We start from the raw sequence: 25,450 nt of genomic DNA on the forward strand, positions 1-25,450 counted from the left end.
TAAAATTGCACTGTTGGTTAGGGCGTGTAAGTAAGCATTTCACTGCAAGGTCTTATGTATTCGGCGGTTGTGACAAATAAACTTTGATTTGATTTGAATATAGATATTTTCTTACTGTTTAGTGAAGTTCTGCCAATCTTATGTTGGAAACCATTATCAAGGAAAACGAGATAAACACTTTGTGGAAATTGTAACCTGTTTCGTGAATACCAGTGATTCTTCTAAGGACAATAATAACTACCTGTAGGACAATGTCTCTATCACAGGTCTCCAGGTGTACAGTAAGGGGTATATCCTTAATAAAATAATTTGTGATGGTTAAGTGTGCTGACTGATTGCTATGGCATGGACATGACAAATCAATGAACTTAAACACTTATCTGCCTTATGCCTCTGGTCTTCCAGTCGTCATGATCAAGAAAAAACTCCATATGCAATAATGTCGATGTCTTGCAGTTTTAACAGTATTGAGTCAAGCAAGACCTTTGTCAACTGTCTCACAAAGGACTAACTTAAAGAATGTTAATGCAAAGTTATCCATCTACTCTCTTCAAATTTGGCAAGTACACATAACTTGGAGCTATTGTTACTGGACATATATGCATAGATTGGTGTGTTTAGAAAAATTGGTTTTGGCTTTGGTTATATTTTACTGTAGCTACTGTATCTAGAAGTGAACACAGTTATTTGTGTGATTCAACGTCTTAGCCTGTTAGCTAGCTAACATAGTTAGGGGCTGAAGATAGATAATAGTTCAGGCGATACAATTGACACATCTAGCTTCTGGAATTAGCAATCAAGGTACTTTATACAGTAACAAACGAGTTGCTTGCAAGTTATCAAGGTGCACGGTAGCCTATCTAACATAGTACCAATATTTAGCTAGGATGTAAACAAACTGGATCATTGGGTGAGGCTGACCTGTCACTCCAAAAAAAGAGCAGGATAACTTAACCAGAAAATTGCAGGAAAAGATGGAAGCGTTTCATGCAATCATGATATCATTAGCTTGGTTTACATCCAATTTGCAACAGATTTTAATGTAAATATTCTAAAATCTTCATAAAACAATATTTGCATTTTCCTACCAGAGATGTTTCCATCAAACTTACTTTTTGCAGATGTAAATGTTTGCTGTGCGTGATGACGTAGTGTACATACAAATAACTTTTTCCATTAACTTGGGGCGGCAGCGTAGCCTAGTGGTTGGACTAGAAACCAAAGGTTGCAAGTTCAAATCCCCAAGCTGACAAGGTACAAATCTGTCTGTTCTGCCCCTGAACAGTCAGTTAACCCACTGTTCATAGGCCATCATTGAAAATAAGAATTTGTTCTTAACTGACTTGCCTAGTTAAATAAAGGTAAAATAAAACTGTACCTAATGAAAAATACAAGTTAAAGGCACAAAAGTAATTCCATGCAGATGGACCAAGAATAAACCAAGAGTGAAACTATGGTAAAATAATACCATTAAAACCCAATATGTCTAAGTGTAAATCAATATATCAAAAAAGTGAGAAATGTTTAATATTGTGATCCTAGAAAGCGTATGAAAATGTCCTGGAAATACAACAACCAAACAAGCAAACAAATGGAGTGGCCCAGCTCCTATCAGATGATTGTTTCAGTGCTAAACTCCTGTGTCCTAAACTGTGGGGGGATCTTGGGATGGTTAGTGGCCTGGCGGTTGGGAGCTTGGGCTGGTGACCGAGAGGTCGATGGTTCGGGTCCCCAATTCGACTGGGTGGGGGATCTGTCCTTGTGCCCTTAAGCGTGGCGCTTGACCCTGATTGCTCCTGTGGGTTGCTCTGGATGGGTGTGTCTGCTAGATGACTGAACATAATGTTGAGCGGCTTCACTGCAGATAGATTGTATGTTTAAAATTCAAAAAAATATATATAATAATTTTGACGGGTCAGTAGGCCAGTTGTTTTGGCATGACTGAACATGTTTGATGTTTAATTTTCAGCCTTATGGTACACATTCCTTTGGCATTGATATTTTAGTAATGATTCATGGGAGGTAATACTTACTTATTGTGTATGCACTCCATTATGAGCTTGACTTGCCAACATTGTTTCTGGGCTACCATTAGCAAACAGAAATACTTTTGATGTTGATGGTTTTGTATCAAATTTATATTTGGAAATCATAACTTAAATACTCGTATTCATCATTACACATTTTGTGACATACTGAATCATGAGATACTGAATGACAGTTTTATGGATAATTTACATATTCTTTTCAATTTTATTTGGTATCCTCCTGAGTGCAATGTCAATTAAGGCAGTCCCCCGCACATCTCTGATTCAGAGGGGTTGGGTTAAATGCGAAAGGCAGATTTAGGTTGAATGCATTCAGTTGTGCAACTGACCACAGGAAAAGGAGGACCGAGCACACCCTTGAGAACTTCAAGTTCCTTGGTGTCCACATCACCAACAAACTATCATGGTCCAAACACACATTACCTCTCAGGAGACTGAAAAGATTTGGCATGGATCCTCAGATCCTCAAAAGGTTCTACAGCTGCACCATCGAGAGCATCCTGACTGCTTGCATCACTGCCTGGTATGGCAACTGCTCGGTCTCCGACCGCAAGGCACTACAGAGGGTAGTACGTACGGCCCAGTACATCACTGGGGCCAATATTCCTGCCATCCAGGACCTCTATACCAGGCAGTGTCAGAGGAAGGCCCTAAAAATTGTTAAAGACTCCAGTCACCCTAGTCATAGACTGTTCTCTCTGCTACCGCACGGCAAGCGGTACCGGAGCGCCAAATCTAGGTCCAAAAGGCTTCTTAACAGCTTCTACCCCCAAGCCATAAGACTCCTGAACAGCTAATCAAAGGGCTAACCTGACCCCTCTTTTAAGCTGCTACTCATCTCCATTTATTATTTACTCTCTGTTTATTATCTATGCATGGTCACTTTAACTTTACCTACATGTACATATTACCGCATTTACCTCGACTAACTGGTGCCCCTGCACATTGACTCTGTACCGGTACCCCCCCCCCGTATATAACCTCGCTATTGTTATTTTACTGCTGCTATTTAATTATTTGTTACTTTTGTTTTCAATTTTTTACTTATACATTTTTTACTTAACATGTTTTTCTTCTTAACTTCTTAAAGCATTGTTGGTTAAGGGTTTGTAAGTAAACATTTCACTGTAAGGTAAAATGTTGTATTCAGCGCATGTGACAAATAACATTTTATTTGACTAGGTATCCCCTTTCACATACAATATACAATATACAATGACATATAATTAGAGACACACATAATCTAGGTTTATTTATTTTTGAATTAAACACAGGAACAATCTTAACCGTTTGAGGCACTTTGGACTGGAGTATCATAATGCTAAAGGCAGAATTATGTATATACTATGAAAACAATGCAGAAAACTACTTGATTCAAGACAGATTCCTAAATATAGGAATATATGGAGTCAACTTTATGAGGATAGATTTTTGACTATGTACATTGTATTGTATATGTCATATGTGTGAAAATGTAGCATGCATTATATGCCCCACAAAAACATCAGAAATGATCAGAAATTGGTTTACGGTAAGTTTTCAATACAACAACTTACCTTTTTCTTCTTTAACTAATTTATTCCGACAATGCCTAACGTGACAAAGCTTTGAGAAGTGGAGTGAATTAAAATATGACTTTATGGAGAACAGTGTAGCTCAAATCTTTGCTGCTGATGGAACACCATTTGTTCCATAACATGTCACATCTCTTCTTTCAACAAAACCTATACTAACTACATCCAAAATTTCTTAAACAAATAAATTATTCATGCATCATTTCTCTAAATGTCATAATACAACTCAAAATGAGTTAAAACGTTACAAGTGCAAATCTGAACAGTTCTGAATTTCTCAACAACAAAAAAATCTTCACATTTGGTTGACTGTCCATTTTTCAAGCATCATGATTCAAGCATAGTACCATTAAACAGTGCTTACCACTGCATTGCTTTTAACTAGGCTAACGAGGCCACAATTGTTATAGTTAAAACCATTATAAATATTTTTTTTCAAATTAATCCAGTTCAATAGCTAGGGTAAAATTATATTGCCAGCATGGTTTATTTTATATCTCCCTATAAATCGCAAAAATTATAAAAGTTTGACTAAGCAACATATGCATATATTAATTATGTTCAGGCTATGGCATTTAAAGCACACAATAACCTACTAATAATATGATCCATACTACTGTATTTGTTTGTTTGTTTGTTTAAAAAAAAATTGTTTACTATTGTTCTGAGGTCACAATGTGCCTATTTTGTGTGCTCCTGATCCGACATGTCACACTGCTGGTTTCTGTTGGTGACAAAAGTTAAATCTATATTGTAAAAAGAAAAAAGATGTTGATTCAACGTACAGTAGGATTGTGAGTTTGCCCAACAAACATGTTGTTGAGCAAACTCACAACAAAACGCTTGTGTGTGAAAATGTTGTTTAGCAAACTCACAATCCTATTGCAGCTGGTTGCCTTACAATTGTATGTTGAATGAAATTGTACTTTTTACAGTGTATTCGGGCAGTGCAATCGATTCATGCACCAAAGCCTTTAATATCTTGTCTCATCTCACACATCTTCCAGTATCCACAGAATATGGTCCTGGAAATTGAAAAATGGCTTTTCAGAATGATTACTGTACCACGTGAAGTTAATCATTCTTAAATCCACACAGAAGTCTTTCCGTTCTTTACAATGGTCGCAGCTTTCTCTGTAGTGGCTGATTTCGGCCTGGCTCCTTGGTTCTCCTGGGCTGTGTTGACCCTGTTCTGCTCTGCCATGGTGCCCCCAGACACTGGACTACTTGTCCTGGAGGTGGGCTGGTTCTTGTTAGTATTGTAGGTCTGGAAAGCCATGTCAAGCTGCTCTTGGGCCACCCGTAGGTGGCGGTGCAGGCTGGCCAGGTCTGAGGGGATGTTCTCGTCTGGACTGGTGCACTCTTGGTGATGTTCCAGGGCATTGTTGGCCATGTTCTTCTCATGGTGGGTGATAAGACTGTTGGGGATGATCCTGTTGGGCTTGTCTGACTTCATGACCAGGTTGTACATGGGGGGAGAGGTGGGGATGTTACGGGAGTACGGGTAGCTGTACGATGTCCGTCGCCCCCCCTGGTTCCTCCTCTTGCGGAGAGTGTCCCGGAACTTTCCGATACCCAAGTGGAACATCTCGCAAACATTAAGGAGCAGGCAGAGGCAGCTGACCACGTACATGATGAGCAAGAATATGGTCTTCTCTGTGGGCCGAGAGATGAAGCAGTCTACCTTGTGGGGACAGGGCACCTTATTGCACACATAGAACGAATTAACATGGAAGCCATAGAGAAGATACTGGCCCACCAGGAAGCCAATCTCAAATACAGCCCGGGACAGAAGCTGCAGAACGTAGATCCTCATCAGGCCCTCTTGCATGATCCGCCGGCGGCCGTCATGTTTCTGCGGCTTGGCCGGCTCCAGCTTGACCTCCTGGACTTCCACCACGTCCTCCTGGTAGATCATGGGCTCTGCATCATCGTCCTCATTCTCCAGCACCTCCTCAAGCGGGTGGCTCTCCCTCCACCTGTGGGCCTGAATGGGCTTCTTCCGGCGGTGGAACTTCCGGCGCTCCACCTCGGAAGCGCGGGCTATCTTGTGTATGGCATAGCCCAGGTACATGACAGAGGGGGTGGAGATCATGATGATCTGGAAGACCCAGAAGCGAACATGCGAAAGCGGAGCGAAGGCATCATAGCACACGTTGTCACAGCCGGGCTGCTTGGTGTTGCAGGTAAACTTGGTCTGCTCGTCCGAGTAGATGGACTCGCCCCCCACGGCAGTCAGCACGATACGGAATATGATGAGTACTGTGAGCCACACTTTCCCCACAAAGGTGGAATGGTTGTGGATCTCTTCCAGAAGACGAGTTAGAAAGCTCCAGCTCATGGTGGTCATAGAGGCTTTTCAACTAGAATCTGGGAACACAGAATAAGTATAGTTAGGGGTTTGGTTCATTAAAACTTATGCTTTACTTTTAAAGGCCCAGTGCAGTCAAAAATGTGATTTTCTGTGTTTTATACATGTTTTCACAATATGAAGTTGGAATAATAGTGTTAAGTCAACAGGCGGTCAATTAGTTAACAGACCAATAAGAAAGAGGGTTCCAAAGCTCTCTGCCAATAACAACTAGTTTCTGGTTTTCCCCTCCCTACTCACTCCACTCTGACAGTTCTATCAAAATTCTGCTCGAAGAAATTGCTCTTTGCAAAGAAACTATTGTTGTTTCTTTTTAAGCATTTTAATTGAAAACAATCATAGTAAGGTAATTCATGGTTACCCAGAAATTATTTGATATTGAGATAATCCCAACATGAAGACAAAATAAATGCATTAAAATTAGATATTTTCACACAACTTTTGCTATAATAAATAGTATATGATGCCAAAGTTGCTTGGTAAGGCAAGCTGAGGCATTTAATGATCCTCAGCCCATCAGCAGTCAAAATAATCCAATTAAATTCACACTACAGTGTCAACCAAGCCGTTGGACATGCAAGACCTCAGAGGGACACAACACAACAGACTAATGTTAATTAAAAGCAACAACTATGAAGATAATCCCTGGGCCCTGTTTGAAATGAATCAAATGATTAATAGACTGTTCCCACTCACTTCCATGTGCAAAAAAACGATGTCCTAATTTGGCTTTCTTGTATGTCCTTTCTTATACACTATAATTATTAAACACACATAAAACTATTGTAGTCATTCTTTTTAAATAATGTTAATGATCAATTCAATTTAGCTAAAAACACACAAATGTTTTATGACATATCACACAAATTCCTACCAGTGTGACAATGATATAACTCATTTAAATTGTAATCCATTGCATAGGCTATACCTTAGACTAGTCAAACATGTACATACATAGTGAGGGGTACCTAACTTACTGTAAAGATTACTCAAAAGCTTCTACTATTCTCATATTATTTAATGATGCAGCTTCTGATGGCTGAATGAAGGGATAACTAGATTAATTCTCCCCAGGTTAAAGGAGTGTACTGAGTGATGCAGCTGGGTGATATGAAGATAGGAGGCATATGGAGGAGGAGAGAGAGAACACATATGTGGAGGTGTCTCTGTGTGCTGGTCTCGGTATTCTGAGAGAGAATCCCTATAGGTTCCCTTGAACGTTGACCTGGGTCTCTCAGATCGGCTGTTGAATCTTAGTCTAGAGACGTCTGTCTACCTGTTAAATGTTTGTAATGTCTTAATGTAAATTGAATTTTTTGCAATCTCTTTTAAGTTCTATGGACCCCATGAAGACTAGCTGACGCCATGACGTTAGTTAATGGGATCCTAATAAAAATTCAAATTCTAGAAGTCAAAAGTAAACCATCTATACCCCAGGATGTTGTCCCACTAGTGTTACTACTCCCCTCACACACAGAGCAGGCCGACTGCCCGCTTTGTGAGTTGATAGTATCATGACTGTATAGCAGTACTGTTTTCCCTGGCGTGGGACGTGCCATCTCCCCTGATCTCCCTTCGCTGCCATTTGAGTGAACACAGTGAACAGGAGAGGCTTGTTCATCTGTCTAGCTGCCACGAGGCCTGCCCTCCAGACCCAGTGCTGCTGCTTCAGTCTCACACTGAGGAGGGAGGGAGGATCAGCTAGCACCACATGGCCAGGCCACAGATGGCAGCTACTGTGGGTAACTCTTCATCTGCCCCAGGACCAGGGGTGTAAAAAATATGTGGGTGAACCCTTATTTGAAACACTTACCTAGTGTAATAAGTTAGTAAACCGTATCTGTAAAATTACACTTCACTAAAGTAAGTCACTGCCTAGATCTTGAGGTAAGGCAGGTTTGTTTAACTGAAGCCCAATTGAGGATTATGGCTTGGCTTTATTATGAATAGTGCCCCAATTAGGGCTTGCTTTAGAGGTGGAACTGTATACAGCAATTCAGTGGTTTGTTGGTAGTTTGCAACATTATTTATTCAGTTGGTATTTCATACAGTTGAACTTGAAAAGGGAATATTTGTTTTGTAGCTTGTTAACACTACTCTTCTGCTGTGTGATATTGTACTGTTTTATTGTGGGGTCTCTAACACGTACTGTATATACCATGCTTAATGTCAGAAAGAGCAAGTTACCCATGTAAGAAAGCAATACACATGTTTTCATGCTCACAAGTCTGCTAACAGAGCCTTTGGGGAATAACAATATTTACTTTCTGTAACAACAACATGTCTTAACAAAGTATTGGAAAAATCATGATTTGAGAATGCTGTATTAATGAACGCAATTACTATCTTTATGTGTTAGTTTTAATTGTAGGCATATCTTATTTCATTCCCTTTCCTAATATAAATTAATCTTCTAAATATCGATTTCAGTATCTGGATTTAGCTGAAGGAAAAAACAACAGAGTGATATGACCAAAAAGATGCACTGTTATTATGTAGGCTATCTTTCCATTTCTGTATTACAACATATGCTTTGGGCTTCCATAGGGCTGAGGTCAATAGAAATTGGAGGCAGTTAATTCAGAAAGTGATTTTCATGTATAAATTTGGGGGGGATCTTTGAAATACTGTAAATAGCTTCTACTCCTCAGTTTATTGAGAAGTCATTGAAAATAGATACATTTTTAGTTAAGTTTACTTCATGAACTGACTGCCTTCAATTTGAATTGACCCCAGCCTTGTTCTCCCATTGAAGGCAATCGCACCTGTGGAGTGCAACTTGACTTACCCTCAAGATCTTGACCTTGACCTTTGACCTGTGTCCTATTAAGAATAACTAATGAAAAGTTGTAGTTTATCACTTTTATTCATCATTGAACATGATCTAAACCAATATTTTGAACACGTCAAATATATTCCAAATCGTACAAGTCTGTATAAGGTGAAAACAATAACAAGAACTATACCTCAATATCTTACACCGTAGAACAAGCATTTACAAGTCTGGTGTAAACAAGTTGCAGTAGCACATGTTGCTGTAATTGCGTGGAATTTCTTCTCTGGATTTAATCTCTATCCCCATTATTGCACAGGTTGCATCACCATCTGTCTCTCCAACTGAAAACCACTAATATTAGAAATGAACAAATGTTGAGGTTGTAGCTGCCTGAGAGAATATACATGATAAAGAATTGCAAATAACTTGGTATCAGATGCAGGGGCACAACCTTGGTTTTAGAAGTGGGGGGGGGGGCATATTATTATTATTTGTTAAAAAAAATATCCGGTCAGATAAACTCTCCAACAGCCTACCCGACCGCACGGAGGCGTCCGCATGGTCCTAAAGCACACCGTTGCCACCTTTTGTATCACATTCCAATGATAAAACTGGGAGAGACGTGTGTCACCCCATCCCCACTGAAAGTTGTACCCCTGGTCAGAGGTGTATGTCAAGTTGAACTACTTTTTTTTTTGCTGAAAAATACGTTTTACACAGCAGGACTAAAGGATGCAGATGTTTGAGATTAAATTGTTGTCAGAGCGAGGAGGCATATTGGGCTTTAAAGTGATGAGCATAGTGATGGTGGAAAGGATTGATACATTTACGTATGGGAATATTTTTGACGATGTATCTTTTTTGACAATATTGCAATATAATTTTTGTGCTAGTTGGCTGTTCATTTACGTTTTAGTCATTTAGCAGATGCTCTTATCCAGAGCGATTTACAGGATCAATTAGGGTTAAGTGCCTTGCTCAAGGGCACATTGTCAGACTTTTTCGTCGAGTTGGCTCAGGATTTGAACCAGTGACCTTTCAGTTACTGGCCCAAAGCTCTTAATTAATCACTAGGCTACCTGTTGCCCTTTATAGATTGTTCTCAATCTTATTTTTTAAATAGTGAGCCAATTTGTTTTCAGCACTTTTATTTCCCTGACTGATCAAAACTTGTTCTCATGGCTCTGTCTCTCTGCAGAAGACACATGGTGAGCAATATGCTTGAAACATCGAATCGCAATAAAATCACAGCATCGAATTGCAATACAATAGAATCGTGAGAATCGCAATACATATAGAATCGTGAGAATCGCAATACACATCGTATCGGCACCTAAGTATCGTGATAATATTGCATGGTGAGGTCCCTGGCAATTTTCAGCCCTAGTTGAGCATATGGAACAAACCCCTTGAGTATTTCTAATAGACACTTATCTCAATGTTATTTCTAAGCTATACTTTTACCCTGTGGATTTAAAACGGTGGTACACCTGGCATAACAGTTTCATTTTACATTCTACTTTTGCATTTTGCATTTTTACCCAGACACAGTTCTTGGAATTTCATATTGCATTTTCAGTCTATAAAAAATAACTATCATTCAAATTCAATCATTAACAATCAGAGACAAGTTCTTTATGGGTTGAAGTCAGCTTTCTATTTCCCAAATACAACACCTACAGTATGACAGTAGAAAATATTGTAACTGCAGAGATAGGCATCCTAGGGTTTGGAGAAAATTTTGACGGAGAACTGAGAAAACCCACCTGGAGAAGAAGTTGCACCGCACGCTCTGTTCAAACATAACTTTGTCCACATTTCCACGGCCATCTCTAGAGCTCCCGTGCATAGTCTCCACAACAGCAATGGCATGGAGGGTCCATCCTGATCCTGATCCTGATCCTGATCTGATGCCGTGACCCCCACTAGCTAACAACAACATTAGCTTCCCCACATAGTAAAAACATCAAACATCTTATAATAAGACTATATGTTATTACAGCATTTTCTGTCTATCCTCTCTCTTTTCTGTTTATCCACTGAGTGAGGACGGAACTGAACTATTTCTCCTGTGAATGCCTCACATTCTGACTCGTGTCTGGTTTCTATTACGCCAGCCTTCTGCCCAAGAAGGAAATATAAAAAAGAGAAGAAAAAAATCTCTCCCTCCCTCCCCTGGCAAGTGACCCTCATCAGAAGGGTCAAACTTAAGGACATCTGACTGCAGTTTGAAATGAACACCCACCCAGCTGAGGGAGGCTTGTTAGTGGCAATACCCCCACCCTTTTCTTCCCCACCCACCCCCTATAGCTCAACACTGCTCAATACCCAGCCCCTATAGCTCAATACTGCTCAACACCTACCCACTATAGCTAAACACGGCTCAATACCTAGCCCCTATAGCTCAACACTGCTCAATACCCAGTCCCTATAGCTCAACATTCCTCAATACCCAGCCCCTATAGCTCAACACTGCTCAATACCCAGTTCCTATAGCTCAACATTGCTCAATACCCAGCCCCTATAGCTCAACACTGCTCAATACCCAGCCCCTATTGCTCAACACTGCTCAACACCCACACCCTATAGCTCAACACTGCTCAATACCCAGTCCCTATAGCTCAACATTCCTCAATACCCAGCCCCTATAGCTCAACACTGCTCAATACCCAGTTCCTATAGCTCAACATTGCTCAATACCCAGCCCCTATAGCTCAACACTGCTCAATACCCAGCCCCTATTGCTCAACACTGCTCAACACCCACACCCTATAGCTCAACACTGTTCAATACCCAGTCCCTATTGCTCAACATAGCTCAATACCCAGCTCCTATAGCTCAACAATGCTCAATACCCAGCCCCTATTCCTCAACATTGCTCAATACCCAGCCCCTATAGCAAAACACTGCTCAACACCAACCCCCTATAGCTCAACACTGCTCAACACCCACCCCCTATACCTCAACACTCGGTAAGTAACACACATGACAGCTCTCCATCTCTCTGCCACTTCTCTGATCTCAGCAACACATGGTTATCTCCACACAACTGCCTCTCCTCACCTCCCCATACCTAGGCTACCTGTACAGCTATAGTTCTGTATGTGATAGCTTGCCTTGAAAATGCACAATGTGTAAAGTAGCCGCATCTTCACAGTAGTTGGCATATGGCTAGTCATGCGTGTGAGTGCTCTCACTCTCTCTCTCATTCACACACACACACACACACATACGGAACAACTGTACTTCTACTTATATGTCATAATTATAACAGGTGTCCTCAATTGTAACAACAACAATAGAGAAAGAGTGAGAGGGAGAGACTGCTGGGATATCCACTCTCCAAAGTGCCACCCAGAGATAAAAACCACATTGCCTTACACCAGATTCGTTTGAATGTATCCAACAGGTACGCTCAGTCATATCAGATGTCCAAATATTTAGACGTTCCATCCAGGCGGATGGCCAAAGATGGGACTGGTGGACAGGTCCCACTCTGCCCTACGTTCCGCGTCTTTTCCGACATGGTGTTTATGCTCAAGGCTTTTTGTCAGGCCGTAGAACTGGAACGCAATAGCACACAATGTTAAATAGTGCATGTGCCAGCTTTTTTCACATGACTAAAATAGCACCTATGGGTACAGTGGAAGCAAACCATGCCTTATTCATATTGTATTGTTCTCTGCCCATATTCTATATCCCTACTTCATAACTATTCAACCTGGACTCTGGGGTAGACCTAATATAGTAAACCTAAATCTGTCTCCCTCCATTTATCATGATATGTAACACTTTGTATGGTATGTATACATTTTTTGGGCTTAAGTAACCTTCTGTCTTATGTAAACATACCAAATGCAACATATCATACTTTTGAGAATAATTTGATTGTCACAGATTTACATATACTATGTTACGTCCAGTCTTTAAGGCCAGGCTGAAATATTTGTATCCAAGGAGAAATCATAGTTCATATACATAAGTTGTAATTGGAAAAATCATTCCCCAATGTGCTAGCTATTGTACTCTTATGCTATTTAATACTGTAAGTGACCTTGAGCTAAACTCAAATACCTTTGGTGCACAACAGTATAAAGAAAACAGTATCTGGCTAATGTTAAAATAAATGTATCTGGCCAGTGTTACAATGAACATATAGCTGTGTTGTGTAGTGACTTACAGTCTTCCCCCGAAAGATACCTCAATGACGCCAATAATCATAATTAAATTAAGTATATCTGGATATAAAGCAGATGCAAGCCTTATCCATCTCTGTCGTTAGTATACTGGGGTGTGTGGGTAACACATTTGTCATTTGTATCAACTGTAATTTGATGTTTCACATCAATGTTTTATTTCTGCTCAGACATCACTGGAAACCTCGGACGCAGGATTAGGGTTACTGGTCATATTTTTCATCTGGGGACAAGTATTTTCAGAAAAAAAAGTAATTATTTAACAGTTCTTAAAGACAAACGTTGGCTATTTTTTAACTTCCTGTTGAAAAGCAATATCCCATGTATAAATACAGTAATGTACACACACTTATTAAGGGGAACAACATATGTTTACACAACTGCAAACTTCAAGGAGAAGGCTATTCAAGGAGTTGATCTGATGTGATGGCATTTGCCTCCCCCCTGGCTTGCAGGAACAGTAGAAGACAAAAGAGGCCCACTTGAAATATACTTTTTTTTAAATTCAAGCATGAGAGTATGATATGGGAGTCCAGTGAAAAGTGATCCGACTTAAGAGAGAGTGGAGAGCTGTGTGAGAGAGTGGAGAGCTGTGTGAGAGTGTGGAGAGCTGGGTGAGAGTGTGGAGAGCTTTGTGAGAGTGTGGAGAGCTGTGTGAGAGTGTGGAGAGCTTTGTGAGAGTGTGGAGAGCTGGGTGAGAGTGTGGAGAGCTGGGTGAGAGTGTGGAGAGCTGGGTGAGAGTGTGGAGAGCTTTGTGAGAGTGTGGAGAGCTGTGTGAGAGTGTGGAGAGCTGGGTGAGAGTATGGAGAGCTTTGTGAGAGTGTGGAGAGCTGGGTGAGAGAGTGGAGAGCTGTGTGAGAGTGTGGAGAGTTTTGTGAGAGTGTGGAGAGCTTTGTGAGAGTGTGGAGAGCTGGGTGAGAGTGTGGAGATCTGGGTGAGAGTGTGGAGAGCTGTGTAAGAGTGTGGAGAGCTGGGTGAGAGTGTGGAGAGCTTTGTGAGAGTGTGGAGAGCTGGGTGAGAGTGTGGAGAGCTTTGTGAGAGTGTGGAGAGCTGGGTGAGAGTGTGGAGAGCTGTGTGAGAGTGTGGAGAGCTGTGTGAGAGTGTGGAGAGCTGGGTGAGAGTGTGGAGAGCTGGGTGAGAGTGTGGAGAGCTGGGTGAGAGTGTGGAGAGCTGGGTGAGAGTGTGGAGAGCTTTGTGAGAGTGTGGAGAGCTGGGTGAGAGTGTGGAGAGCTGGGTGAGAGTGTGGAGAGCTGGGTGAGAGTGTGGAGAGCTTTGTGAGAGTGTGGAGAGCTGGGTGAGAGTGTGGAGAGCTGGGTGAGAGAGTGGATAGCTGTGTGAGAGTGTGGAGAGCTGGGTGAGAGTGTGGAGAGCTTTGTGAGAGTGTGGAGAGCTGGGTGAGAGTGTGGAGATCTGGGTGAGAGTGTGGAGAGCTTTGTGAGAGTGTGGAGAGCTGGGTGAGGGTGTGGAGAGCTTTGTGAGAGTGTGGAGAGCGGGGTGAGAGTGTGGAGAGCTGGGTGAGAGTGTGGAGAGCTGGGTGAGAGTGTGGAGAGCTGGGTGAGAGAGTAGAGAGCTGGGTGAGAGTGTAGAGAGCTTTGTGAGAGTATAGAGAGCTGGGTGAGAGAGTAGAGCGCTGGGTGAGAGTGTGGAGAGCTGGGTGCGAGTGTGGAGAGCTGGGTGAGAGTGTGGAGAGCTGGGTGAGAGAGTAGAGAGCTGGGTGAGTGTGGAGAGCTGGGTGAGAGAGTAGAGAGCTGGGTGAGAGTGTAGAGAGCTTTGTGAGAGTATAGAGAGCTGGGTGAGAGTGTGGAGAGCTGGGTGAGAGTGTGGAGAGCTGGGTGAGAGAGTAGAGAGCTGGGTGAGTGTGGAGAGCTGGGTGAGAGAGTAGAGCGCTGGGTGAGAGTGTAGAGAGCTGGGTGAGGGAGTGGAAAGCTGGGTGAGAGTGTGGAGAGCTGGTTGAAGGAGTGGTGAGCTGGGTGAGAGTGTGGAGAGCTGGGTGAGGGAGTGGTGAGCTGGGTGAGAGTGCTCAAGAAGAGAATATTGGCCATTTTAGTGGTTGAGACGTGAGGCGGTGTGAGTGAGTGGACAGAGTGGGGTGCTGGCTCTGAAACCAAGCCAGCTGGGCCTGAAGGACCCATCCTCCAGAGGCCTTGCTTCAAAACATCCCCTCCTCCACACATCCCTCCCTCCCCCAATCTGACTGAGGAGATCTAGAGGAGAAAAGGGGATGCTGCTGGAATGACTGGAGCATTAGGAGTTCATCTAGCCAGCCATGTGCTGTGCTGTCCCTGGGGGAAGCAACACAGTCAGGCCATCACGTGGCTTCTTCTCCAAGTCGGATCACATGCACAGCTCCAAAATCTTGCTGCCATCCAAAAGACACAGATGGTCCAGTAACTAGCCTATTTATATACATGTTCTGGTTATTATAAGTTAGTCATTATATATTAAGTGGTGCTCACTCAGTTAATAACTAAGACAGTGTTTGAAACTTTCTGTTCAAGCTCGGCATTTAATGTAATCTCCAATTGAAAAAATGCCACTCAATTTAACCTCTACTGTGTCCCTAAACCGGGACGGTTGTTGCTCAATATGCAATAATGTGACTAGAAAACTTTGAATACAACAGCCAAATTTCCGAGACATGTCTTATATGGGCAGAAAGCTTAAATGATTGTTAATTTATCTGCAGTGTCCAATTTACAGTAGCTATTGCAGAAATACAATGCTGTTGTTTGAGTATAGTGCACAACAACGGAACACTTTTATTACGGCAATTGGTTTGATACATTCACCTCTGAAGGTAAATGAATGTACTTACGTTCAGTATCTTGCTCTGATTTGTCATCCTGAGGGTCCCAGAGATAAAATGAAGCATAGATTTGTTTGATAAAATCAATTTTATATTTAAATGTAGGATCTGGGTTCCACAGTTTGATCCCACTACTGTCTCTGACTCCTCCCTCCCGGCCATCTACATGTGTGAAGATTTGTGTATTTTCTGTAGGGAAGCTAATGATCCATCAAATATGACATTCCTGGGAGTGTGTAAACTTAATTTTGTATTATTATAGCATTTTTGTATGTTCTGTATAGTTATGTACTTGAAAATGTATAAATTGACCAATTCGGCACGTTTGCGCAAACTCCTGGCAGACTTGATACAAAATATTGTGTAGGGATGTAATTCTTCACTGGATCAGTCTGAAACGTTGCACACACTGCTGCCATCTTGTGGACAAAATCTAAATTACACTTAGGATCCTACCTTAATGTATGACCTTTCTCTTGCATTTCAAAAATAATGGAATTTTTTTTTTTTGAAAACATGTTTTTTGTTTGTATTATCTCTTACTAGATCTAATGTGTTATTCTCCTACATTCTTTTCACATTTCCACTAACGTCAAAGTGTTTCCTTTAAAATGGTATCAAGAATGTGCGAGTGTGGAGAGCTGGGTGAGAGTGTGGAGAGCTTTGTGAGAGTGCGGAGAGCTGGGTGAGAGTGTGGAGAACTGGGTGAGAGTGTGGAGAGCTGGGTGAGAGTGTGGAGAGCTGGGTGAGAGAGTAGAGAGCTGGGTGAGTGTGGAGAGCTGGGTGAGAGAGTAGAGAGCTGGGTGAGAGTGTAGAGAGCTTTGTGAGAGTATAGAGAGCTGGGTGAGAGAGTAGAGAGCTGGGTGAGAGTGTAGAGAGCTGGGTGGAGAGCTGGGTGAAAGGTTCTGAGTGAAAAAAAGGGTCATATCTTTAAGAGGTTTTAAGGGTGTGATGGTAAACTGACAGAAAATGTAAGTTTGTGTTGGCTATCCCATCCAAGAATTGTATCTACTCAAAATAAAAGTACAAAACTATTTGTTGAGTTGACAAACAGATTCATTTTAGTGTGTCATCTTTTGCTGCACAAAATGGTGCATGCTGTTCAAACAACCCTTTACACAAGCATTTGATAAGCGCACAATTATACAATGTATTTGTGAGACCCTAATGCTCAATGTCAATCAGTTATCACCTTCAAGAGGTCGTTGAGAGTTATGTTGTCTGTCTGCAGTGGAATTTAAATGATGCAACAACAAGGACAACAAGAAGTGAACATCTCGACAGCTTTCCTCTCCTCAGCCCTTTGCCAATGTCACCCAGACACAGAGAGTTTTTTCTCTCTGCAGAACTAAGTTAATGGGAGCCGACTGGGGGCCACAGAGGTCTGTGTTTTATGTAACAGATCAAGCACAGCCATGTGACTTGGACGGGGCCCCCCAGAGAAAAGAGTGACACAAGACACCAGAGAAAAGCATGCAACTCTATCGATGCTTGCCCCCCCTTCTCCTTTCCCCCACACCATCCAACTGCTCTTCCCAGGCAGCACAGAGCAGAGTGGGTTATATCCTATAGGCTTCCTGAGAGTGGTGGCAGTCCTCTCTCATTTGTTCACTTTTCTTTCCGTTTTTTATCCAAGCCTATTCTATCCTACCCCCTGGCTCTGTGCGTCCCGTGCCAGTTTGATGGAGGCTCCAGTCCACTGAAGCGACTGGGGATAAAGAGCCTAGAGGTGAATGCCAACATTATCCCAGAAAAACTTCCTTCAGCTGAGCTTGGACGTCTACTCTTAGTCAACAAGGCGTAGCAATATAGTTGTGTAGGACGTGGTAACATATTGCACAAGATCCCTGACATTTTGCTGTACATTTATATAATAGAATAATGTACATCTGATGTAGAACATAAATAGCCTGTAAACTTTGACTGCCCCAAACAACTTGAGAATTAATTGGAATGGTTGAAGTACTCTTCCTCCAATGAAAACCCTTGCTTATCATTACGTAAGAACTATGCATACGCTGTAACTCCATACAATTTCTTAGAACAAACACGGACAAAGAGGACATTTCTACAACTACAGCCAAAAAGGAAGTTCCAATAGAACATTGGGCCTGCTAAATATCTAACTGGAGGTTTTGGTTGTATTGTGTTCAGATAGTATAAACACACTAAGAATTAAGTCTTCTCAATGCAGACATTCTGGACGAATGTATATTGAGACAGAACCTCTCGCCTGAAGACTGGCATTGCCTGTAGGGTTGACATGATGAGCAGACATCCATGTCCCGTTAATGTTTATGCAAGTTGAGAGAAATAGTGGAAAAGCATATGCTGCTGTGTCTATTCTGGGGTCAGTCGGAAGTGATGTATCAGTGCTCTGTCTTTCAGGCAGATGTTGCACTTGGAGTGAGTGAGATGTAAGCCTAAGGACTGTCTTAAATTCAGTTTCTGCAGTGATTTTCTAAAAGTGATTTGTTTGTTCATTTAATGGATGATCCCAAAAATGTAATTAGTATTACCTGAGGTACACCAATCCTATTTTCTGCACGTTTGGTAGCTAGTATCTAGAAAGCATGTATTACCTCACCCACATACAGTCAGGTCCATAAATATTTGGAGTTATTATCATTATTTCTCTGTACGCCACCACAATGGATTTGAAAGGAAACAATCAAGATGAGCAATTTGAGGATACTTACATCCAAATTGGGTGAATAGTGTAGGAATTACAGCACTTTTATGTGGTCTCCCCAATTTTAGGAGCTCAAAAGTAATTGTACAAACTTACATATTAATACATTCAATTGTGAGTTTTTATACTTGGTTGCAAATCCTTTGCAGTCAATGACTGCCTGAAGTCTGGAACCCATAGACATCAACTGCTGGGTTTCTTCCCTGGTGATGCTCTGCCAGGCCTTTACTGCAGCTGGGTGAGAGTGTGGAGAGCTTTGTGAGAGTGTGGAGAGCTGGGTGAGAGTGTGGAGAGCTGGGTGAGAGTGTGGAGAGCTGGGTGAGAGTGTGGAGAGCTGGGTGAGAGAGTAGAGAGCTGGGTGAGTGTGGAGAGCTGGGTGAGAGAGTAGAGAGCTGGGTGAGAGTGTAGAGAGCTTTGTGAGAGTATAGAGAGCTGGGTGAGAGAGTAGAGAGCTGGGTGAGAGTGTAGAGAGCTGGGTGGAGAGCTGGGTGAAAGGTTCTGAGTGAAAAAAAGGGTCATATCTTTAAGAGGTTTTAAGGGTGTGATGGTAAACTGACAGAAAATGTAAGTTTGTGTTGGCTATCCCATCCAAGAATTGTATCTACTCAAAATAAAAGTACAAAACTAGTTGTTGAGTTGACAAACAGATTCATTTTAGTGTGTCATCTTTTGCTGCACAAAATGGTGCATGCTGTTCAAACAGCCCTTTACACAAGCATTTGATAAGCGCACAAATAGAGAGAATAGTGTGCTTTGGGTCATTGTCCATCTGCACTGTGAAATGCCATCCAATGAGTTTTGAAGCATTTGGCTGAATCTGAGCAGAGAATATAACCCTAAACACTTCAGAATTCATCCGGCTGCTTTTGTTAGCAGTCACATCATCAATACAAGAGAACCAGTTCCATTGGCAGCCACACATGCCCACGCCATAACTCTACCTCCACCATGCTTCACATATGAGGTGGTAAGCTTCAGATCGTGAGCAGTTCCTTCCCTTCCCATACTATTCTCTTCCCATTATTCTGGTACAAGTTGATATTTGTCTCATCTGTCCATAGGATGTTGTTCCAGAACTGTACAGGATTTTTGAGATGTTATTTGGCAAACTCTAATCTGGTCTTCCTGTTTGAGGCTTACCAATGGTTTACATCTTGTGGTAAACAGTCTGTATTTCCTCTGATGAAGTCTTCTCTTGAATGTTGACTTTGACACAGATAGGCCTACCTCCTGGAGGGCGTTCTTTATCTGGCCAACTGTTGTGAAGGGTTTTTTCTTCACCAGGAAAAGAATTCTTCTGTCATCCACCACAGTTGTTTTCCGTGGTCTTCCAGGCCTTTTGGTGTTCCTGAGCTCACCAGTGCGTTCTTTATTTTTAAGAATGTACCAAATAGTTGATTTGGCCACACCTAATGTTTTGCTATCTCTCTGATGGGTTTGTTAAGATTTTTCCACCTAATAATTTTTTGCTTCACTGGCAGTGACAGCTCTTTGCCACCCTTGAAATCAACTCTAGACTTTTTTTCTGCTTACTTGTAAATTAATTAATGAGGGAATAACACACACCTGGCCATGGAACAGCTGAGCAGCCAATTGTCCAATTACTTTTGGTCCCTTAAAAGGGGAGGGACCACATATAAAAAGTGCTGTAATTCCTACACCGTTCACCCGATTTGGATGTAAATACCCTCAAATTAAAGCTGAAAGTCTGCACTATTTCATTTAAATTCCAATATGCTGTGGTAGACAGCTAAAATAATAATAACTTGGTCAATGTCCAAATATTTATGGACCTGACTGTATGTTATAACAAGTGCTTAATACTGTCTGCTTGGTACGGACCATGTCTCTCTATTGTATGAAACACACTCTAAGCCGCTTCATGTAAAACTGCATGAAAAATGCCAGAAAAGCACACAATTGTCCATTCACCTGGGTTCTGAGGTGAAAGCACCAGTCAATTTATTCTGAGACGTTCTAGCTTCAATGAGGCAGCAAGAGAAATGCTTTGCTGATGTCTAAATAGATTTTCATGCAATATTTTTGCATTTGAAAAAAAGTTAGCCTTTTTAATCTCAACATTAAGATGTGATCTGTCTAGAATAAATGATTAGATGATTAGAGATGTTTGTAACATTACTAGCCGACCATCAGTCATCTTTATGTGAGACATAAGGTACACATCACAACCTTTGCGGTTTTTAGAGTCAATGCAACTGAGAAAAAACTAAATTGCTACCTAGAAAAGTGCCCTTTTTGTCAATGTTCTAAATCTAGAAGAACATGCCAAATGCTAACAACATTAGACTTGGAACATTATATAACATTATATATAAAACAAAACAACATTTGGATATTCGTATTTCATATTTGAATAACCTAATGTTAGAATTAAACAATCAAGGTTTCAAGCACTTGTTGTACCATACGTTTAAGAATGAAAAGCCTTTTATGGCGTCTGACAGATTTGACAAAAATAATTAGGAGGTTGTGTCTTTACTTAGTGTGTTAGCTGATACTTTGGTCTATATATAAAAAATATAAAGAAAACATTTTGTGGGGAAAAAAGTAGATTGTCCAGACTTTCAATAATCCCTGATATATTTCATCGGTGTGCTCTAAAATAGACTGCATGATTATCAGGTCACCAGAAGAATCCCTCTACACAACTTCCCCTTAAACCAAACCAAGCAACAAATAACAAACCTTTTTTGGATTGCTGGAGGTCCGTAATCTTTGACATTATCTTGTCATAACTGCCATGTCATGGGGTGGACCCAGGCCAGGCCCAAAGAGTAGCAGACCTATAAAGGGTCATTTTGATTTCTGTAGCAGAGAAATGCTCAGTAAAACACCACCCCCAGAACTCTTAGTACTCTAACAACCTGCAGTGTAAGAGGCAGAACCAGTAACTCAGTGAACTTCGGCCACTGGCAATGCTACTGCAGGCCTAATATCATATCAGCCAATACTTCCTAGCTGTAGCTTTGCCATGCAGTGTTGTCTCATGCAACAATAGCTGACACCAGAACTGCATATCTATGGCTCTTGCTCCTGCCACCGTCTAAGTGATATTTCATGACTAACGCTGGAATAACGAGATCAAGGTGTTGAAGTCAGCTCGTTAGTGCTTGTTTGATAATAAGATATTACTAAGTTTTGACTAGTACTATCTCTCGATTGGTCCTGTTTCCTAGTTTTCCCGGTGTTGATCATTCTGCCTGCCCTGACCCTGAGCTTGCCTGCCGGCCTGCACCTTTGCCCCACCTTTCTGGATTACTGACCTTTGCCTGCCCTGAGCTTGCCTGCCATCCTGTACCTTTGCCCCACCTTTCTGGATTACTGACCTCTGCCTGCCCTTGACCTGCCTTTTGCCTGCCCCTGTTTGATGAATAAACTGTTACTTCGACGTCGTCTGCATCTGGGTCTTACCTGAAACAAAATAAACTCAAAGAAGATATGCTGTGTATAGACTCATTGACATCCCATTACTAATATTGAATTGCTTGTTATTAAATTTGATAGGGTACAAAAATCCTATTTATCCTGATGTATTCACAGGAAGGGATAGAATATGCCCCTTTCTGTATACAAAGAACAATCTTATTTCTTAATGCAAGAGGTCATATTCATTGTTACTGATACAGAATGTAATTTCTATACAAACGTGTGTAAGCAGGATGTAATTTCCCCACCATATCTGGTTTTGACAGTGGATGTTTTAAACCACTAGGTGGCATCCATGTATCTGAATGGTTGTGCGTTCACATGCTGTCTCAGGGTAGTAGGCCACTCCAACAACATGACAAAAGGCTCTCTATTGTATCACTACACAACCCTTAGCCTAGCCTGTAACAAATGCTACAGTAAAAGTGTGGTCAGAATTAGGTAATCAGATCCAGCCTACTTTGTAAGTGAATTGACAAGCTTTTGTTCTACTAGGACCGTAGCAACACTGTAGGGTTTCATGGGACACAATTTTTTTTTTTCTCACTAATTACACATTTACATCAGAAGTGGATGCAAACAGACAGGGTAACATATTAGATATACTTAAATAATGTGTTGAATCTGATAGCTTAGCCTATGGTGCATCTATCACACCGTCAGAGCCTCCTTTGTTCTTACATAGCAGAAACCACCTTTTTTCCACATTTGTAAGCTGAGCATATAAAGTGTATTGTATATTTTATGCATAATTAATTCAAAGGTATCACATTTGGCCATCAGTGCCCCCCCAAAAGAAAGTAGGTGCATGACTCTTTGTATAGCAGCCCATTCCTTTTTTAAATATGGGATCGGTATTTTATGACTTGTTGGTTCAGACTTACAGAAGGCATCAGGTGTTTGGCTTGAGGTGAGCCTACACTGATCATCTTCACCCCAGTATGACACCGCATGTAAAACTTTGAGTAAGGCTGGTAGCCTAGTAACATGCATTAGTCACTGTAGGAATGCCAGCAGAATAACAAATATGAATCTCAATAGATGTTGTTGCCATTGAGTAACTATTACTCTGTCAACACACAGCACATGTCTAGGGGTTTGGCCATACTGAGAATGTTTATTACATACCAACTATCAGTGAAGTCATTGAACAGGACCATGATATTATTGAAATACCCCAATACAGCAGCAATGTCCGGCTGAAAAGTATTTGGATAGTAGTCTCATTACAATGAAAAATTATTTGAACTTTCTTTCTGGTTCAAGTGTGATTCAGGGTGACAAGGTGAATGAACTTGTTGCTAATCCACTTTTGTAGTGTGCCAACAGTTAACTGGAGGATGACCTGATGTACCATTTAACGGGCTGACGACACAAGTCACCCTTTAACTCAGGTTGACATTTATTGCCAAGAGTCCTACCCTAGAGGCAGAACAAACTGTAAGAACAAGATCATTTCTAAAAAAGATTATGCTGATTTCATTTTTTAAAAAGTCCCTTTGATAAAATGTTGATAAAAGTGACTTTTTTTGAATGAAATCAGCATAATCTTTTTAGAAATGATCTTGTTATTACTGTCAGCGATTCGGTGCAGTAAACTCAAAGAATAACACAAAATTCCAAATAGGAACATACCATACAACACAACTCTAACACAAACACAACCACTAACGACATGAACAATCACAGATAGAACAGAAATGTTTGTCAGATGGTTAAATAGGGAATGTAATGAGGGAATGTAAAACAGGTGTGTGTGTAATCAGACAAAACAAAAGGAAACAGAAAAATGGATCGGTAGTGACTAGAAAGCCGGTGACGTCAACCACCGAACACCACCCGAACAAGGAGAAGGGCCGACTTCGGCGGAAGTCGTAAACAATTACACTTTGATACAAAGTAACTTTTTTGAATGAAATCAGCATAATCTTTTTAGAAATGATCTTGTTATTACAGTTTGTTCTGCCTCTAGGGTAGGACTCTTGGCAATAAATGTCAACCTGAGTTAAAGGGTGACTTGTGTCGTCAGCCCGTTAAAGGGTACATCCAGTTATCTGTATGCAGTGTTCAGGAATCATGGCCATTAAAGACATGATAACACAATGCAATAATGATAATACAATAACTCAAGGAAGATACGTGGTATATAAACTCATTGACATTCAATTACTAATATTGAATTGGTGGTTATTAAATTTGATAGGGTACAAAAATCCTATTTATTCTAGTGTACTCACAGAAAGGGAAGAGAATACACACTGTGCTGTATACAAATAACAATCATATTCCTTAATGCATAGTTGGGAAGGACCCATAAGTAAGCATTTCACTTTTAGTCTACAGCTGTTGTTTACAAAGCATGTGACAAATACAAATTGATTTGAGTGGTTTACGCTAGATGGGCCAGCTGCAACGTCAAAATTGTCAATATGTAAAAAATTCATGAAAACAAAAATGTGTTTTTTGGTCTTAGGCATTAGAGTTAGCATTGTGGTTAAGATTAAAGTTAGGGTTAGGTTTAAAACAGATGTTATGGCTGTGCCAGCTCTTGACCACCCTGTAGAGCAGCCTCCAAGGCAACATTGATTGATTGTAGTCTGCAGTTCGAAGGTAACTGACATACAGAAACAGTAACAACACTCAGCTGTACTTCTCCTTTGACTGTAAATCCTGTAAATGATATGGTCTATAAGAATCCAAGAAAGCTTCTTTGGAAATAACATGCCAAAATGTACCGGTGTGACCACTGCCCAGAGGGCAGCTGCCTGATCTGCCTGGTGCCCTCATAATTAGAATACATATCATACCTAACTACAGTACATAGCATTACATAAAAATACATCAGAAGACCCCTGAGGTAAAACAAGAGCATCACAAATGGATAACAAATAAAGAAGGCACACCTACCTCTCCATGGGGCCAGCTAGGTTTGACCAGACTAGTATTCTTCACAGTGGAGCATCCTGGGACGACTTCCAGAGACATTGCTCAGCTTTGCTGAGGTTCGGAAACAGGATGAGAGAGAGAGAGAGACAATGGCTCATTTTTCTTCAAAACCCCTCACCACCAAGTACAGGCAAGACACTCAGGATTCCTGCCAATGGCCCCATTGTTCCCTGGCTTGGTCAGTCGGTCGCCTCCATGACTGGTGGTGCTCTTGGTCAACTACTGTAGTTCAACTATTTGTTTATTTCATCCAGGATGACTTGTTCTGTTACAGCTGTTTATTCACCCAGCAAGTTGTCACTGATGCTGCTATGAACCTCCAGAGCTACAGAGCCTTGTGACTTAACTAACAGTGTGTGTATGTGTGTGTTTCACGGCAGCAACTCAGATAGAGAGAGTAACCACTACAGTTTTCTCTAAATATGTAGAGCAAAATAATGTATTAATGTGGACAAACGTAAAAGGTGAATTTACACCCATTGTCAAATACAAATGAAAAAGTCCTATTTCAATTATATGAACAGTAGTTTTTCCTCTTTCTTTCCAATGTAGTTTCTACATTTTCTGTAATTATCAATGTACATTATAAACTTA

General features: G+C 41.2%; 1 protein-coding gene across 2 annotated transcripts; it reads right to left on the reverse strand.

Moving 5' to 3' along the window:
* Positions 1-3,193: 3,193 nt before the first annotated feature.
* Positions 3,194-24,916, reverse strand: gjc2 (gap junction protein gamma 2). 2 transcript variants are annotated; one of them, XM_021613627.2, is made up of 2 exons: positions 24,818-24,916; positions 3,194-5,992 (listed from the first exon to the last, which is right to left on the reverse strand). In XM_021613627.2, exon 2 carries the CDS (start codon positions 5,970-5,972, stop codon positions 4,707-4,709), a length of 1,266 nt encoding a protein of 421 aa, XP_021469302.2. In that variant the 5' UTR covers positions 5,973-5,992; positions 24,818-24,916; the 3' UTR covers positions 3,194-4,706. The 2 variants fall into 2 exon arrangements, with proteins under 2 accessions (XP_021469302.2, XP_021469303.2); XM_021613628.2 differs by lacking the exon at positions 24,818-24,916 and adding an exon at positions 10,536-10,853.
* Between the last annotated feature and the right edge of the window lie 534 nt (positions 24,917-25,450).

This window comes from Oncorhynchus mykiss, chromosome 8 (genome assembly GCF_013265735.2).
Source record: "Oncorhynchus mykiss isolate Arlee chromosome 8, USDA_OmykA_1.1, whole genome shotgun sequence".
Taxonomy (NCBI): Eukaryota; Metazoa; Chordata; class Actinopteri; order Salmoniformes; family Salmonidae; genus Oncorhynchus; species Oncorhynchus mykiss.

Coding starts and splice junctions, on each gene's coding strand:
- gjc2 (XM_021613627.2), bottom strand. CDS start 5,972: ATGACCACCATGAGCTGGAGCTTTCTAACTCGTCTTCTGGAAGAGATC.